The sequence below is a fragment of the Mastigoproctus giganteus genome, chromosome 11 (assembly GCF_048544385.1).
Source record: "Mastigoproctus giganteus isolate SK-2022 chromosome 11, ASM4854438v1, whole genome shotgun sequence".
Taxonomy (NCBI): domain Eukaryota; kingdom Metazoa; phylum Arthropoda; class Arachnida; order Uropygi; family Thelyphonidae; genus Mastigoproctus; species Mastigoproctus giganteus.
Window position 1 is genome coordinate 150,798,399 of NC_143585.1, and position 15,829 is coordinate 150,814,227.

General features: G+C 36.4%; 1 protein-coding gene across 1 annotated transcript in view; it reads left to right on the forward strand.

Moving 5' to 3' along the window:
- The window catches only part of LOC150078514 (serine/threonine-protein kinase STK11-like), a 272,273-nt gene extending 261,664 nt beyond the window's left edge, over nucleotides 1–10,609 (forward strand). The window contains exon 8 of the mRNA XM_090385158.1: nucleotides 10,037–10,609. Coding sequence (XP_090241284.1) covers nucleotides 10,037–10,161 — 125 coding nt within the window. The 3' untranslated portion in view covers nucleotides 10,162–10,609. The remainder of the gene's footprint in view (nucleotides 1–10,036) is intronic.
- The last annotated feature ends 5,220 nt before the right edge of the window (nucleotides 10,610–15,829 follow it).

A 15,829-nucleotide genomic window follows, 5' to 3' on the forward strand; every position in this document is an offset into this window, starting at 1 on the left:
GGAAGTATCTGTATACAGATTGTATAGAGCATCATGTATTTAATCAAGATTGAATTTTAAGACTTTTACGGCAACAATTCAACATTCCCATCATGTTTCACAAATAGGTTTAAGTGTCATTATTGGAAGTTCCCATTTTAAGACACTGCAACAGTATGATACTGAAAAGAAAACATAAATTTCATGATCAATGCTAAAAAAATTGGCGCTTTCTAATGAGCCTTTCCTGGCATCGTTAATCATTAAATTTAGACAGTATGCAGCATAAGGTACAAAAAAAAGCCCTAGAATTTGTCCAATTTTTTATTTATTTTTTTTAAGGCCATTATGTTTACCTTTCGAGTTGGCTGCATTATCGTAACTCTGGCCACGCATGTCATGAATGTTGATATTATTAGCCATATGGTGCAAGGAAGCCTGAGGTTTATGCTGCACCAGCCAAAAAAGTAAATAAATAAAATTCCTGCATTGCCCTGAGAGAGAGAGAGAGAGAGAGAGAGAGAGAGAGAGAGAGAGAGAGAGAGAGAGAGAGAGAGAGAGAGAAGTAGAAGGGGAATCATCATGAAAGTAAGAAAGAAAAGAATGATGATATCCAGCTGAGGACCCTGGATTTGCCAAGCCCATACTCACTAGATGTGAGCCCCTGGGTTTTCATCATTTAAAAAAGGACCTTTTCCACCTGGTTGCAGTGCACCCCCAGGATGGCCCGCCCCTGTGAACCACACCTATGGAATGAACTTTAACATCAAGTGAAGACTAGACCAATACAAGCCACAATGACAGCTCAGCTTCCCACTGTTCTGCAGGCAAAGTGAAAAGCTACTTGCTGCAGTCTAGCATTTATTGGTGGAAAGCCTATTCAGTAGGGCGGAGGAGAGTGTGGTCACTGTGAAACTGACTTGCATTAGGATACTTTTTTTTAGAGTTTTGGAGGGTAGTGTAAATTGTATTTAGCGAACATGGTTAAATAATTAAATAAACTAAAATTACCGTAAATAATTAATAAAATGAAAGTACTAAATTATGAGGAGCATCAATAATATATATAAACTGTAGTTTTATCACATTCTCACATATCTGTTTTGCACAGATCTAGCTCGGTATAATGAAGTTCAGACCAACCGTGTGATACTACACTTAGGAAAAGTGGAAAATAAAAGAGACCTGGTGGGGGCTAATTATGCAGTCAGATATGATGTTCTATGAGCAGTGTAGACAGGCTGCCAGAACAGGGACAGCTCATGGAGGTTTTGTCAGTGATATATAGGAACTTTGCTACCAGGAGTAAGGAGGTGATTATTCAATTGTACATGGCATCGTGAGCTGCATACAGGGGTGAAGGGTATCATTTTAGGAAGAATATAGATCTGCTTGAACAGGTACAGAGAAGGGCAACAGTAACCCCCCCTCCCTTGTGAGTTGGGATTTATTTGCACATTTCCAAACCATAGGGATCTCTCCTGAATCCAAAGATGCTTTCATAATTATGGCTAAGGGTTCACTTACCTCATTTTCTGCCCTCCTTAATATAGTGTGTTAGTTGTCCGACGGCACCAGGGGTTTCCCCCATCTCCTTAATATAATGGGATAGATCCCAGGCACCTGTTTTAAATTAAGCTTCAACAATTTCTCTTCCACTTTCCTCTTACATAACACAAAACGATTCAGCTCCCTGTTAGACTTTAATGAACTTCTGGTCCTCTCTAAAGAACTCCTCATGCATGAATGTAGATGCAAAACGCCTGAACAGGCTCATCTCCAGCTAAATCATCAATATAAAATGGACAAGTGTAATTCAACCCCTTCCTTCTACTGTTAATATAAGTAAAGAAGTCTCTCTACTAATTTTCTTGTCATTCTTTGCTAGACTTCTCGTAATGTGCCTTAGCTTGTCTAACCTCCTTTGTGACCTGATTACAGATTAGTTTGTTTATATCTGCCATAGGCTTCTGTATCACCTGATAATTTATATGCATCCAATGCATTTTTCTTCTCTGCCACAAGTCTCATCAGTTCGTCTGATATCCATTTAAGCCTAAGCCTGGAAAAATATTTTTTAGTTGGTAAGAAAAGTCTAGTAGCTTTTGCAGTTACTTTAGCATTAGCATTAGTAGAGGCATTTGATGCAAGAAAGCAAGCTTATGCAGCATCAGCCAAAAAAAAAAAAAAAAAAAACCACTTCCACTTCACCCCTCTGTTCGTTCAAAATACCTGTCCAGCTGAGCCTTAAACTTATTTAGGCCATCAACCTCCACTACAAGGGATGGAAGTCTGTTCCACCAACCAACCACCCGCTGGCTAAAGGCAAATTTCCACACGTCTATCCTACATCTGTCTTTCCTCAATTTGAATTTAAGCCCTCTCAGGTGATTATTCTGAGCTAGAGGAAGAATCCCATCAGCATTGAGCATGCTCAAACCATTCAAGGCTTTATACACCTCTATCAGATCACCTCGCTGGTGCCTAGTCTCCAGACACCGTAATTTGCAACACTTAAGCCTTTCTTCATAAGAGCACCCCTTTGTTCCATTCACTAATCTTGTTGCCCTTCTCTGTACTCGTTCCAGCAGCTCTACATCCTTCTTGAAATGAGGCCTCCAGACCTGTATACAGTACTCTAGGTGTGGCCTGACCATTGCCTTATACAAGGGAATAATCACCTCCTTATCCCTGCTGGAAAAATTCCTGTATATCATTGACAATACTCCATGAGCTACTCTTGCAGCCCGTCTGCACTGCTCAGAGAACTTCATATCTGCCTGCACAACCACCCCCAAGTCCCTTTCATTCTCTACCACTGTCAGTGTAGTACCACAGAGTTGATACGTTGCTCTGGGGTTGCTGTTTCCCATGTGTAGTACTTTACATTTGTCAATGTTAAACTTCATTTGCCACCTCTCAGCCCATCTGCTCAACCTTTCCAGATCCTGTTGCAGCAGCATAGTGTCAGCAGTGTCCTTGACAACCCTGCCAACCTTTGTATCGTCTGCAAACTTGGACATTAAGCTTGATATACCATCATCAATATCATTTATAAATACAGAAAACAATAATGGACTCAACACTGAGCCCTGAGGTACTCCACTAATAATATTAGTCCACGACGAGCAGTGTCCATTGATTACCACTCTCTGTCTTCTCCGCCTCAACCACCCCTTTATCCATAGCACCAATTTGCCTCCAATGTCACACTGCTCCAATTTGTGTAGCAGTCTTCCATGTGCAACAGTATCAAAAGCCTTTCTAAGATCCAAGTATATAATATCAAAGCTATTCCCTGCATCCAGTTCTTTTGTGACTGCATCATAATATCCAATCAAATTGGTCAGGCAAGACTTCCCCTTAACAAAACCATGCTGTGTCCGAGCTATAACTGAAGTCTTGTCTAAATGATCCTGCAGTGCTTCTTTAACCAGTGCCTCCATTAATTTTCCGGGAACAGAAGTTAAGCTCACAGGTCTATAATTACTTGTGTCAGCCTTTGATCCTCCTTTGTGAATTGGGGTCACATTTGCACATTTCCAGTCTATGGGTACCTCCCCTGAGTCCAAGGAAGCTCTCATAATTATGGCTAAGGTTTTGCTTACTTCCTTTGCTGCCTCCTTTAATATAACTGGATAGATCCCATCCACCCCGGGTGCCTTTCTTGTGTTTATCTTCAACAGTTTCTCCTCCACTTTACTCCCAGTTAATTTAAGATTCTGTAGCTTACTGCTAGAGTTGAATACACCTCTGGCATTCCCCTCGCTGAATAACTCCTCATGTGTGAATGTCGATGCAAAATATTCATTTAGTTTGTTAGCTACCTGAGCAGGGTCATCAACAGTTGACCCATCAATATCAAGTGGACCAATCTGATTCATCCCCTTCCTTCTAGAGTTTACATAAGTAAAGAACTCTTTGCTGTTTTTCTTTGCATCCCTTGCCAAGGATTTCTCGTAATCTGCCTTCGCCTGCCTAACCTCCTTTGTAACTTGGTTGCATATCAACTTGTATCTATTCTATTTTTATCTTATCCTCATTAGTTCATATGCCTCATTAGTTCATCTGACATCCATTTTGGCCTAAACCTTGAACAATATTTCTTAGTTGGTATGTAAAGCCTAGTAGCTTCCAAGATTAATTCTTTGAATGCTTCCCATTTTGAATTTGCTGTTGGTAACATCATCAGTTGGTCCCACTATATGGAATTTAAATACTGTCTCAGTCCATCGTAGTCGCCTTTACGGAAGCAATAACCCTTCCCTTTACCCGTAATGGTAGTTATCTCTTTGAGTAAATCCCACTTCAGCACACTGTGATCACTGCCACCTAGTGGTTCATTTATTTGCAGATTCTTAATTGTATGAAGAATCACTGCTGATAATCAAATCAAGAGTATTACTCCCTCTAGTTGCCTCCCGAACATGCTGATGTAGAAAACAATCATCCAATAAATCCACAAAAGCCTTTCTAGTGTGTGAGTGACCAGCCCCCAAATTCCAGTCAATATCTGGGAAATTAAAATCTCCCATTATAAGACTCTCTGATTTACTGGCCCACTCTTATTTTCCTGTACAGTTTCTTATTGTACTCATCAGAGTCATTAGGCCTATAGCACACTCCTACTCAATTTTGATCTCCCAATGCTTATGTCACACCAAACTGACTCGACACTGCACTGTCTAGCGATGTCCACTGGCTTCACTTCCTTGGCTTTTATGTGTTTCTTAACTAATAGCATAATCCCTCCCCCCTTCCTATCCTTTCTGTAGACGTTGTACTCCCCAAATTCTAGTTCTGCATCCCTTATATCTGTGTGACACCACGTCTCTGATATCCCAACAATATCTGCCTTTGATGTTTTGAGCAATACCTCAAATTCATCAAATTAATTTACTAAACTCCTAGCATTGGTGTACACGCAAGTATACCTGCACCTGTTTCTATTCTTAGCTACCCTAACACAACCCATGTGTTTACTTGTACCGCAATGGCTCCCAGCAGTCTCTGAAATATCATGCATCTTGTTTTTCAGGCTTCTGCTCATTCTAATAGAAGCAGTGCAAGAATCTCTTTCACCTCTGCCAGTGGCTACTGTCAATCTATTGGTCTTTGTCTCCCCCCAAGCTAGCAGTTTTCCGACCCACCTAACACTGCCTCGATAGCATCAGCAAATATTCTTGCACCCTTTCTATTTAAATCTACTTTCTATCTACTTCCCTGAATGCTTCTCATTTAGAATTGCTTTTGGTAACATCATTCAGATGGTCCCACTCTATTGAATTTAAAAACTGTCTAAGACCACCATAGTCATCTTTATGAAAGCAAAAGCACTTCCCTTGACAATACTTATGTCTTTATGTAAATCTCACTCTGATTGCTGCAAACCAAAGGTCTTTTACATGCACGATTCTTAATGCATGAAGAATCGCTGCTGATAATCAGATCAAGGGTATTGCTCCTTTTTATTGCTTCTCTAACATGCTGCTGTACAAAACAGTAATTTAATAAATCAACAGAAGTCTTGTTATTGTGTGTGAGTGAGTGACCAATCCATACGTTCCAGTCAATATCTGGAAAGTTAAAATCATCCATTATAAGACATTCTGATTTACCAACCCACTCTATTTCTCTGTATATTTGTTTGTTTTACTCATACATATCACATTCATTTATCCTATAACACAGTCCTACTTTAATTTTTGTTTTCCCAGTGCTTCTGTCGCACCAAACTGACTCAACATTGCACTGGCCTCCCATGTCGAATGGATGCACTGTTTTAAATTTTATGTGCTTCTTAACTAAGAGCATACCCCCCCCCATTGCCCTTTCTGTCCTCTTTGTACACATTGTGTTCCCCATATGCAAATATGGGAAGTACAATGTCTGAGTGACACCATGTCTCTGATATCCCTACAACGTTTGCATTTGATGAATGACTTAATGGGTGCCTCCGTAGCTAGGTGTGCAGGAGCAGCAGTGCGTAGCATACGCTTCTTGATTGGACTGGGGTTCGAACCCGTGACCACCAAATACGGAGAATGCGGAAAGTCAGGGAATGACCACCGCATATCCCCGGAGCAATATGGCCTTAATTGCTAATGCTCCTAAAAAAAAAAACCAACCAAGATGACTTAATGAGTCCTTAAAATTCATCAAATTTATTTATGATACTCCTGGCATTAGTGTACGTGTACCTGTTCTTACTCTTAGTTACCCTAACACAGTCCATGTATTTACTTCTTTCATGATGGCCCAAAGCAGGGCTTGAAATTCCAAACATGTTGCTTTCTAGGATGCTGGTTCCAATAGAAGCAGTGCAAGAATTACTTTCACCTCTACCTGCAGCTCTAGTTAATCTGTTAGTCTGTGTATCCCCCCAAGACATCAGTTTTCCGACCTACCTAACACTTCTTCTTCTTCTTCTTGGTCCTTAGCTGGCAGCTGGGGGAGGTGGTTCTCCACGCAACCAGTATGCTGCTGTAGGGGCCGCAGGGTTTCGGACTTGCTCTGTGATGTTCTTCCATACTTTACGATCCATGGCGTCAGTCCTGGCTTGGTTAAGGTCGAGACGTCGGCTCTTCAAGTCATTTTCCACTTGCTTGGCCCACGTTTTCCTAAGCGCGGTCCGTTGGATGCTCCATTGGGTGGGTCGTTGTCTCCAAAGGAGTGTGGATGGTATTCTGTTCGTGCCCATTCTACATACGTGGCCAAACCATCTAAGCCTTCGCTTCTGGATTTGGTCGGCAATGGTTGGTTGCTGTTGGCACCTGGCGCGGATGGTATCATTAGTGATGCGGTCACGAAGTGAGATGCCCAAAATCTGCCGCAGGCATCGCATTTGGAATACCTCGAGTTTGTTTAAATCTAGCTTGAGACAAATCCATGTTTCTGATCCGTAAGGGAGAATGGGCAGGATCAAAGTCCGGAAGAGTTGGATTTTAGTCTTTGAGGAAATGTTGGTCCTCTTCCACAGACACCATTTGAGCGAAGCGAACGCAGTGGCCACCTGTCCAATTCTGCTGTGGATTTCCATGGTGGATGCAACTTTCTTCTCCTGGACCAGCGACCCAAGGTATTTAAAGTCCTGCACTTGCTCGATCTGGATGCCTTCGAGATAGATGGTGGCTTGCGACCCATCTGTTGTCAGGGCCTTTGTCTTATCAGCATTGATCTTCAAACCGTATGGCCGGGCAATGTGGGCAGTGTCGTAGAGGATGTCCGTGGCTTCAGAGTCGTTACTAGCAAAGATAGCACTATCATCGACAAACATCAGGTCAGTCACATAGTGATCCTTGTCATATTGTATGCCCCGTCTGTTTCTGAATGCTTGCCTCATAATGGCGTCGACCACTATGTTGAAAAGCAACGGGGAGGCTACATCCCCTTGGCGGACTCCAGTTTGGATGGTAAATTCCTCAGATAAATCGTTCTGGATGCGCACCTGGCTGGTTAAACCATTGTATGCAGTTTGGAGGAGTGTGATGACTTTTTGAGGTACATGTTCGACCTCTAGTAGTTTCCATAAGGCAGGCCGATGGACACAGTTGAAAGCAGACTTAAAGTCAATGAAAACAATGACGGTTCGCTGTCCACACCGGATCCTCTCCTCCATCAGCTGACGGATGGCAAAGATTTGATCACAGCATCCTCGCCCGGGTCTAAATCCCGCCTGTTCTTCTCGACTAGTTTGCTCGCGATGTTTTTGCAGCCTTGACTGGATGATCTTCATAAAGACCTTACACTAGATTGATAACATCAGAAAATATTCTTGCACCCTTTCTATTTAAGTTTCGTTGTGAGGGCTCCTCACTACTGTGTTTTAATTTTTAATTAAGTTGTTTGGGTCTTAATATTACATTAATAGCCATCAATATGCAAATCTTTCACATTGGAGTGCTCATAAGTTATCATTTGTGATGATACATTGATTTGTTTAACACTTGAAATGCAGTAATCCCACACCATTGTTGGTTTGAAAGATAGGACTCACTGGTTATTCTGTTTTAATTAGTTTTTTTTTTTTTTTTTTTTCACATATTATTCATTGGTAATTTCACCATTAGTGATATTTTGCAATATTTGGCTTCAACATCATTTAAGGAGAGGTGGCGGTCTAATTTTATTCATAATTGGCTTGTAAATTTGATATATTAGCATATACATTTTTAGTTAATGTATTCTAAATTATTCTTCCAATCAACCTTATTTTTAGCTCAATCACCCTCCTTATATCTCCCAGAAGCCAAGTAAGTTGTATTCACATAATACTGATTGGTTTACTCATCCTGTTCACTTATTCTTAATTTAATTTGCATTTGTAATTTCAGTTATGTTACATATATATATATATATTTCATTTTAGCTTGATGGCTATATTTGAAAGTTTATAACACAACAGATAAATTTCCTCAAAATTTTGCTAATGGATAGCATTCACATCAAAGAAAGAATGTGTGTTTTACTTATTTTTTTTTTTTCAAAGTACAATTCTTTATGAGTAATGATTATTTTTGTGTTGAAAGAGGTCATAGAGATTTGAATTTGTCTCCACCTTTTTTTTTTTTCAGAAATTTATAACCTGGCTGCAATAAACATTTTTATTTGAAATTTTGGTTACAGAATTAAAAATGCACATCTAAGAAAGATGCTATAAAATCAGCCATACTATGAATATTAAAAATCATTTCTGTTATGGCCCATGATTATTACTGCTTTCTTCTCTGACAAATGTCTAGCCCTAGTTATATTACATCAGTTTACATTGTACTATGATTGCCTTTAATAGATGTTGTGTGTTCACAGACTGGTTTGCACATTGTGCAGGCTAAAACCGAGAACAACCCATGGGGTTGGGCTCTCCCTACTCTCTTTGACTGAGATTTCCTAACTATAGCCAAGTTGAATTCTTTAGGCCTAGGACAAGATTTGAATCTAGACTTCTTCAAGGGGTTGACAAAAATAATGACAGTGATTGTTTTCTTTTATTTTTCATAACTGTGTTTCATTGATTATCTCTTAATCAAGTACGCCACTATTCTAATGGAGTTGGGCTCTCCCTACTCTCTTTGACTGAGATTTCCTAACTATAGCCAAGTTGAATTCTTTAGGCCTAGGACAAGATTTGAATCTAGACTTCTTCAAGGGGTTGACAAAAATAATGACAGTGATTGTTTTCTTTTATTTTTCATAACTGTGTTTCATTGATTATCTCTTAATCAAGTACGCCACTATTCTAATCCACCCATGTTGACCAATAATAAAGAAAGAATGAGCAAAAGGAATGGATCCTTAAGGCAAAATAAATAAATTTTACCCACTGTTTTTTAACATGCATTTCCTTCCAAAAAACCCTTGGAGTCTCTTAGAGCATGCATAATTGGCTCACTATTAATACTTAACTTTTGTAAGAGTAAAAACAGTAAACTTAATATATAAATAAATGTCAATATTAAAGTACATTTCTTAGGTAATATGAATAAAATGCTTGTAATTAATTTGAAACTGTCTACCTGATTTTTAGTTAATTTCTGCTTCTACAGTTGATGCCCAGAAATAACAGATCTAGCTCTTAATATTTTAAAACACTCACTCATTCACTCTAACCCCTGCTTTTAAACCACCTATCCCCTCTAAATTTATAGCTCAATCGAACTTCAGAAGAGAGGATTATACAAAATATTAAACAATGGTAAAATATTATCACTGTACGTACAATATGTAAGTGAATGCGATCACTTGAGATATCAAGTTATTGCATTCACTTGATATCTCAAGGTATGCTGAACATAGTAACCACCCTTAAACTAGATCTTGAATCTGCAATCACAGCTTCTGAACTAAAAGATATGGTGCTTCCAATCTGTAGTTTCTGTTTCTCATAGTGGTTCCATCATACTTTTAGTCATAAATATTTAAGATATATTAAACCTATCTCTCCACCACTGTTAATGATTTAAATATAATGTAAAATAGTATTATAACAGTAATTTTCTGCCTTTAATCTCTCTTCAGTTGCCTATTAATAAAGTTTTTTTTTTTTTTTTTTAAACAGAGATGCGCCGGACTGATACTCCTCGTGTTCCCAGTGAAAGAACAACGGGTAATCGTATGAGAAGACAATTGCGAACCATAAGCAGCCTTGCCACTCACAGACTGAACCTGTGTAAACAGTCCTGACACCCAAATAGCTGTGATTTTTTGATTTTAATCAAATCTCCTGGCCACTTTCTGAGGATTTTGAAGCCAACAATCAATTACCCCATCACCTGCTCCTCCATCCTATTGTCTTGGATGCATGGGTGATGTCCTCCTTTACCAAATCTGAAAAGTATCTTAAGGAGTCACAAGGAGTGATGTTCCTACTATAAAAACTTGAATGCCACTGCAAATGAAGAGAAAGAAAAGAAGGAAGGTGGAATAGCATTCTCCTTTCTTTTTTAGTTAATATTGGTGCTATTAGTTGGTAGCAATCTTTCTTGAAAGAGGTGAGGACTGTATTTTGGTTACATTATATGGAGTTACATTATGCTCCATATCTCCAGCTTAGTCAAATTATCTCAAGCCTAACTGCTTCAGGCCAAAGTGTGTACAGATGATTAAAGAGGTGCAGTGTATAGATTTCGCATTTGAAGATTTTAATGTTGAAATTAAAATATCAAAGAATGACCTGTTTCCAGGACGAAGGTGGTTTTTTCAATAATGTCCTGAGCAATTCATTTGAAATGTTATCCCAATAAAAATAAATTTTTATATACCACGTCCTTAAAATGCCATTTGTTGACTTTAAGTTGTTCTGAAAATTTTGAGGAATTACATATTATGAATGTATTAATAATATAATCTAAACATCTATAAATAACTAACTAAATAAATATATATATATATATATATATATAAATATATTTATTTATTATGTTTATTTATTTATAGATTTATATATGTATAAAGAATTTTGTGGCTTTAATCACAAGAAAATGTTTTAAAAATGCAAAATTTTTGTATATATTTATTGCATTGCAAACTGTTTATATAATTTTTAAAATAATAATAGATTAATATACATAATATCTCCTGTATGAATTGTTAAGTAATTTAAGCTGTTATATAACCATTTAATTCTAGCAATATGTGAGTTTATGAGCATAGTGTAACTATTTGGAGAGAATATCTCATCTGCTAAAATGTTTTCTCCAGACATTCCATCCTTTCTTAATATTATCATTAAGAGTTGTTTTAAAACTCCTTTAACATAAAAGAATTGCCTTTAAATTTATTTTATCACTTAAATTTGATATGTTATTTTATTAATTCAGATTTTTTACTTTCTGACATAATTTTAGATTGTAGTAGATATTTAGTATCTCTCTCTCTCTCTCTCTCTCTCTCTCTCTCTCTCTCATTTATATATTAAATTAATTTAATTTAATATATAAATGAATTCCATTTATATATAACTTATGGAAACATTATGGGTTTAAAATACTGAATAAGATTTATTCATTTTATTATTGATAATTTGTATTAATGAGATTACACTGCCATTCTAGCAATATGTAAGTTTATGAAGGGCAAGAGGCATTACCTGCTAAAACAGAAATTGATATCATTTGAAACTAGTTCTATAAATATACACACATAATTTGTAAGGTAATGCTAATCATGAAACATACCAAAATCACTATATGTTGTATAATATAATCTCAGTAATTAATCACTGGTGGGGTCTTCAGGATTGTGACAAATTAATGGACATAAAAAATTAAATACAGTAAAGTATTTTTATTTATTTTATTGTACAGTAAATTGAAATAAGAATAACAAATAAAGTTAGAAAGAGGATGATATATTTCAAGATAAAATATTATCTAATGTAACTTAGAATATATTAAAATAGTACTGTACACAATATTACATAATATTATCATTATTCTTTTTTGAGCATACTTAGTACCTGCTTCTGTTATTTTCTCCAAGGCAGAAATCATTTCAAAGTCTTTAATCACTTGATTCTAACTTTTAAGATTGTACTGAATAGCATTGAGTAAAGTAATCTGAAATTGTTGAACAGCAGCTATTAAATTATTCATTAAATGCTTTTGGGAGAAACTGTTAAAAGTTTTGTGTGACTTCCCCATCAAGTAGTCATAGAGCAATGTCACAATTCCTGACAAATTAATAATTTCTATATTGAATGAAGTGAATAGGATAGTTGCCAATGATAAAAGCAAATTTTCTTCTTGAAAAAAGAAATTCCTGCCCACACATTAGGTAGTTTTTCATATTTGATGTTATCCATGTTTTTGGCTTCTTATAGAACAGGCATGGGTAGCAGCAAAATTCTTTTGCTGCCATCCATGTCACTACCAGATAGCACACTGTCAAAGGAATCTTTGCTTTACTTGCCCCCCCCCCCTCCTGTTTTAGATATTAAAGCTAAGGTTTTACCTGAAAAAAAAAAAAAAATGATAAAAAAAATGTCTTGACTAAATTAAGAATGTTAAGGAGGATTGTTTCCCTTCCACATATTCATCACAGAATCAACTGTGATGAATAGGAATTAACTGTGACAAATATATCATGTCTCTGTGTGAAACACTCTAACCCAATTAGGAAGCTTTGCAATCTGTTTTATTGATTTTTTTTGAAAATTTTAAAGACATCTCTTTAAGAAGTAGGCTAGATAATGGAAAGTTTCACGAACTTGTTTGTTTCAACCATACTGTGCCATTTTCACTTTTTTCATGTATTCTTCGTATTTTTTTTTTTTTTTTCACTTTGAAAAAAAGTGAAAAAAATTCACTTTTTTCAATTTGCACTTTGCCACTGCAAGAATACTCTATTTAACAAAGAAATGCTGTTAAAAGTTGTTTTATTGAATAGCAAAGAGGCTTTAGATAATTAATCCTGAATCTCAAACATCTCTTAATTTTTGCTTGCCTGATAAAAGATATCAGCAAATACTTTTTCTTTGATGTGACGAAGATGATGTTTCATCTTTCTGCTTAAACAAATAGTACCTTTGAGAATCATGCTATAGTGCAAAGAGTATCTACATATTGATCAAAAGTGATGAAATATCAGGCTGAATGTGTTATAGGGGATTTTAAAAAGTGATGAATTAAGAGCGGATGAATTAAAAGGATTAGAAATTTTTATGAACCAATGGAAGAGCATTTGTGACTTGGAAACAAATTAAAGTAAAGATGAATTAATCAGGTGGTAAATTACTGAGATTATAATGTATATGGTTTGCACATTAGTTCACACTTATTTTTAAAGAAAACAATTGCTATTTTTTCCCCCCTAACATAGGTGCTGTTAAGCACTTGCCATCATTATCAGAGAGAGAGAGAGAGAGAATTTCCACATAGTCAAAATAGTTAGAAAATAATATACACTGCTTGGCCGCTTTACTGGGACCACATCTGGGCTAAATGCAATAATCTATGCAAAGATATCGAAATTGAAGAAGCCATATTGTATGTGACATGTGAAAGCACTGTGTGACCTGAAATCCTTTCCATGCCCCGGGAATGGACAGTATGGCTGTTGGTGTGCAGTTAGCAGATGCTAAAACAGAAAAGATGGTTGCAACTATTGGGTGTTCAAAGACTAGCTTCACTTGAGTTTTTTTAACAAATAGAAAAACATTTGGAAAAAATGCAAATTAATATTGCTTGAAAGTTATATTACAGAGCATGTCAAAATAATTATATACAAAATATGGATAAAAATATTATATTATAAAAATATAACCAAATGTGAGGGAGATTAAATTTGTTTTAGAAAATGGCTTTTTTTCTGTTTTATGAGAGTTTTAATTACTGTGGCCATAAAATGTGACAAAGCATGGTGCTCAATATATGCAGAAAATTATCAGAGGTAATGATTTCCAAACAGTGGAACCAGCCATTGTAGTCAATGCAGAAACATTACAAGTCATCAGTGCCCACATACCCACACATGTGAAGAACCCTACAAAGAAAGCATTATGAGAATAGGAAATCTCTGCAGCAGCCACTGATTTAGGTCATCAACTGAAAAAATATGGATGCACTGGTGTCAGAGTACAAAGAATCAGTGCAGACTTCGGTTCAGTGAGTCCTGATGAAACAGTGCTTTTCAGCACTGATGAAAGAATATACATATGGAGGAAACCACACAAGGCACAGGAATCATTCAGTTGTGCCCAACAGGATGGTTCCATGTGGCATTACAGACTTCTAGAACAGGTATAATAGTGTTCCATATGTGTTCGTGACACCCCTGGTTACCTGATTCCTCTAGAAGGCATCACGAATGCCAGGGCATGGATACCATTCTATACAATAGGTAACGTTGCATGTTTACCCCTTGTGGACAGGGATACTTTCAATGACAGCGTAAGAATTTGCCCTGACTAGCCCAATCCCATTGAAAGTTTGTAGGACAAATTGGAAGTTGGTAGAGGATTGTGTTCAACTGCACACACCTCTGCCCACGTCACTACAGAAATTGAGGATAGTCTGTTTCATGAATGGTTCAATATTCCACTTTTCAACACCCTGTACCAACACAACACACTTTATTTGGACATTGAACTAATAATGGAACAGTTATGCGCTGTGAGCTCATTTTGCCAAGCAGTGTATATTAATATGCTATGATACTATTATGTCAGATCATGGAATCCTTTATTTTTTACTCTTCTTTAAACTCTTTTTTTATGTCTTTTTAAAATAAAAGTGATATTTTAGTTTAAATTCGTAAGTATTTATAAATAGTGATTTAATATAGTTGCCCTGGCAACTATATCACCGCTTAGGTCATGAATATAATACATGATTAACACGTTTGCTGCCTTTATGCATGTAAGTGTCACGTGGCACTAGAAATGATGTGCCATTACTTTTAGCCATCTATATGAGTTCAAAAGGCACCAAAGTACTGTGCCGTAACACACGAGCAGTCATCCTTATACAGTCGATAAACAAGTGCCATAAAAGTAAGGGCACATGAAATTAACTATTGTTGATTTATTGACTATTGTCATGATTATCACACTGACTTGAACTCTTTGCAGCAATGCTTGACTTTTGTTTATAGATTTGGCATATAATTTTATTTTTTCTTTGCTTGTGTTGATGTTAGTTTATATACATGAATAAACTTTTTATAAAATTTTAAGATTTGTTCTGATTTACAGTTCAGCACAAAGTAAGTGTTTGCTTTTAGCTATGAATTCCAAACATTTACTTTTAATCATTATTTACAAATTTTCGGAATGCTGAGCATGTCATAATGTTGATATTTTTTAACATTCTGAAAATTATGGCACATTGGACATTCTCTCTAACATAGGTGGCAGTGAACGTGTTAAAAAATAAATAGTAATCTTTGGTATTTTCCAGTCTTAATGCAATTCCTTTTTCCTTCCTTCTGGCTTCTGTTTCAGCATTGCATGAAATTTAATATTGCTTAAAAATTAGATCAGAGCAAGTCAAAATAATTAGATGATACAATATGTGGAAAAAATATTCATTGTGGTGAATGGCCTGTTCTTATAAGATTGACTGAGTATGAGAGAGATTAAATTTGTTTTCAAAAATGACTTTTTTCTATTTTATGACAGTTTTAATTACTGCTGACATAGGAAAAAATGACAGAAACTGCAGCTCTTTTCTTTTAGCCAGATGGTAGTGCATTATTTATGCGTATTGACATCCTGCACTACAAAGTTGTAATGCAATGTCTAAAAGTGAAACTAATTTTTCATTGCTTATCAGAACAGATGAATGAAACAATTGAATTAGTATTTGCATAGCTCAGGTCTTCTCAAATTTTATCATGCACAACCTCAAAAATC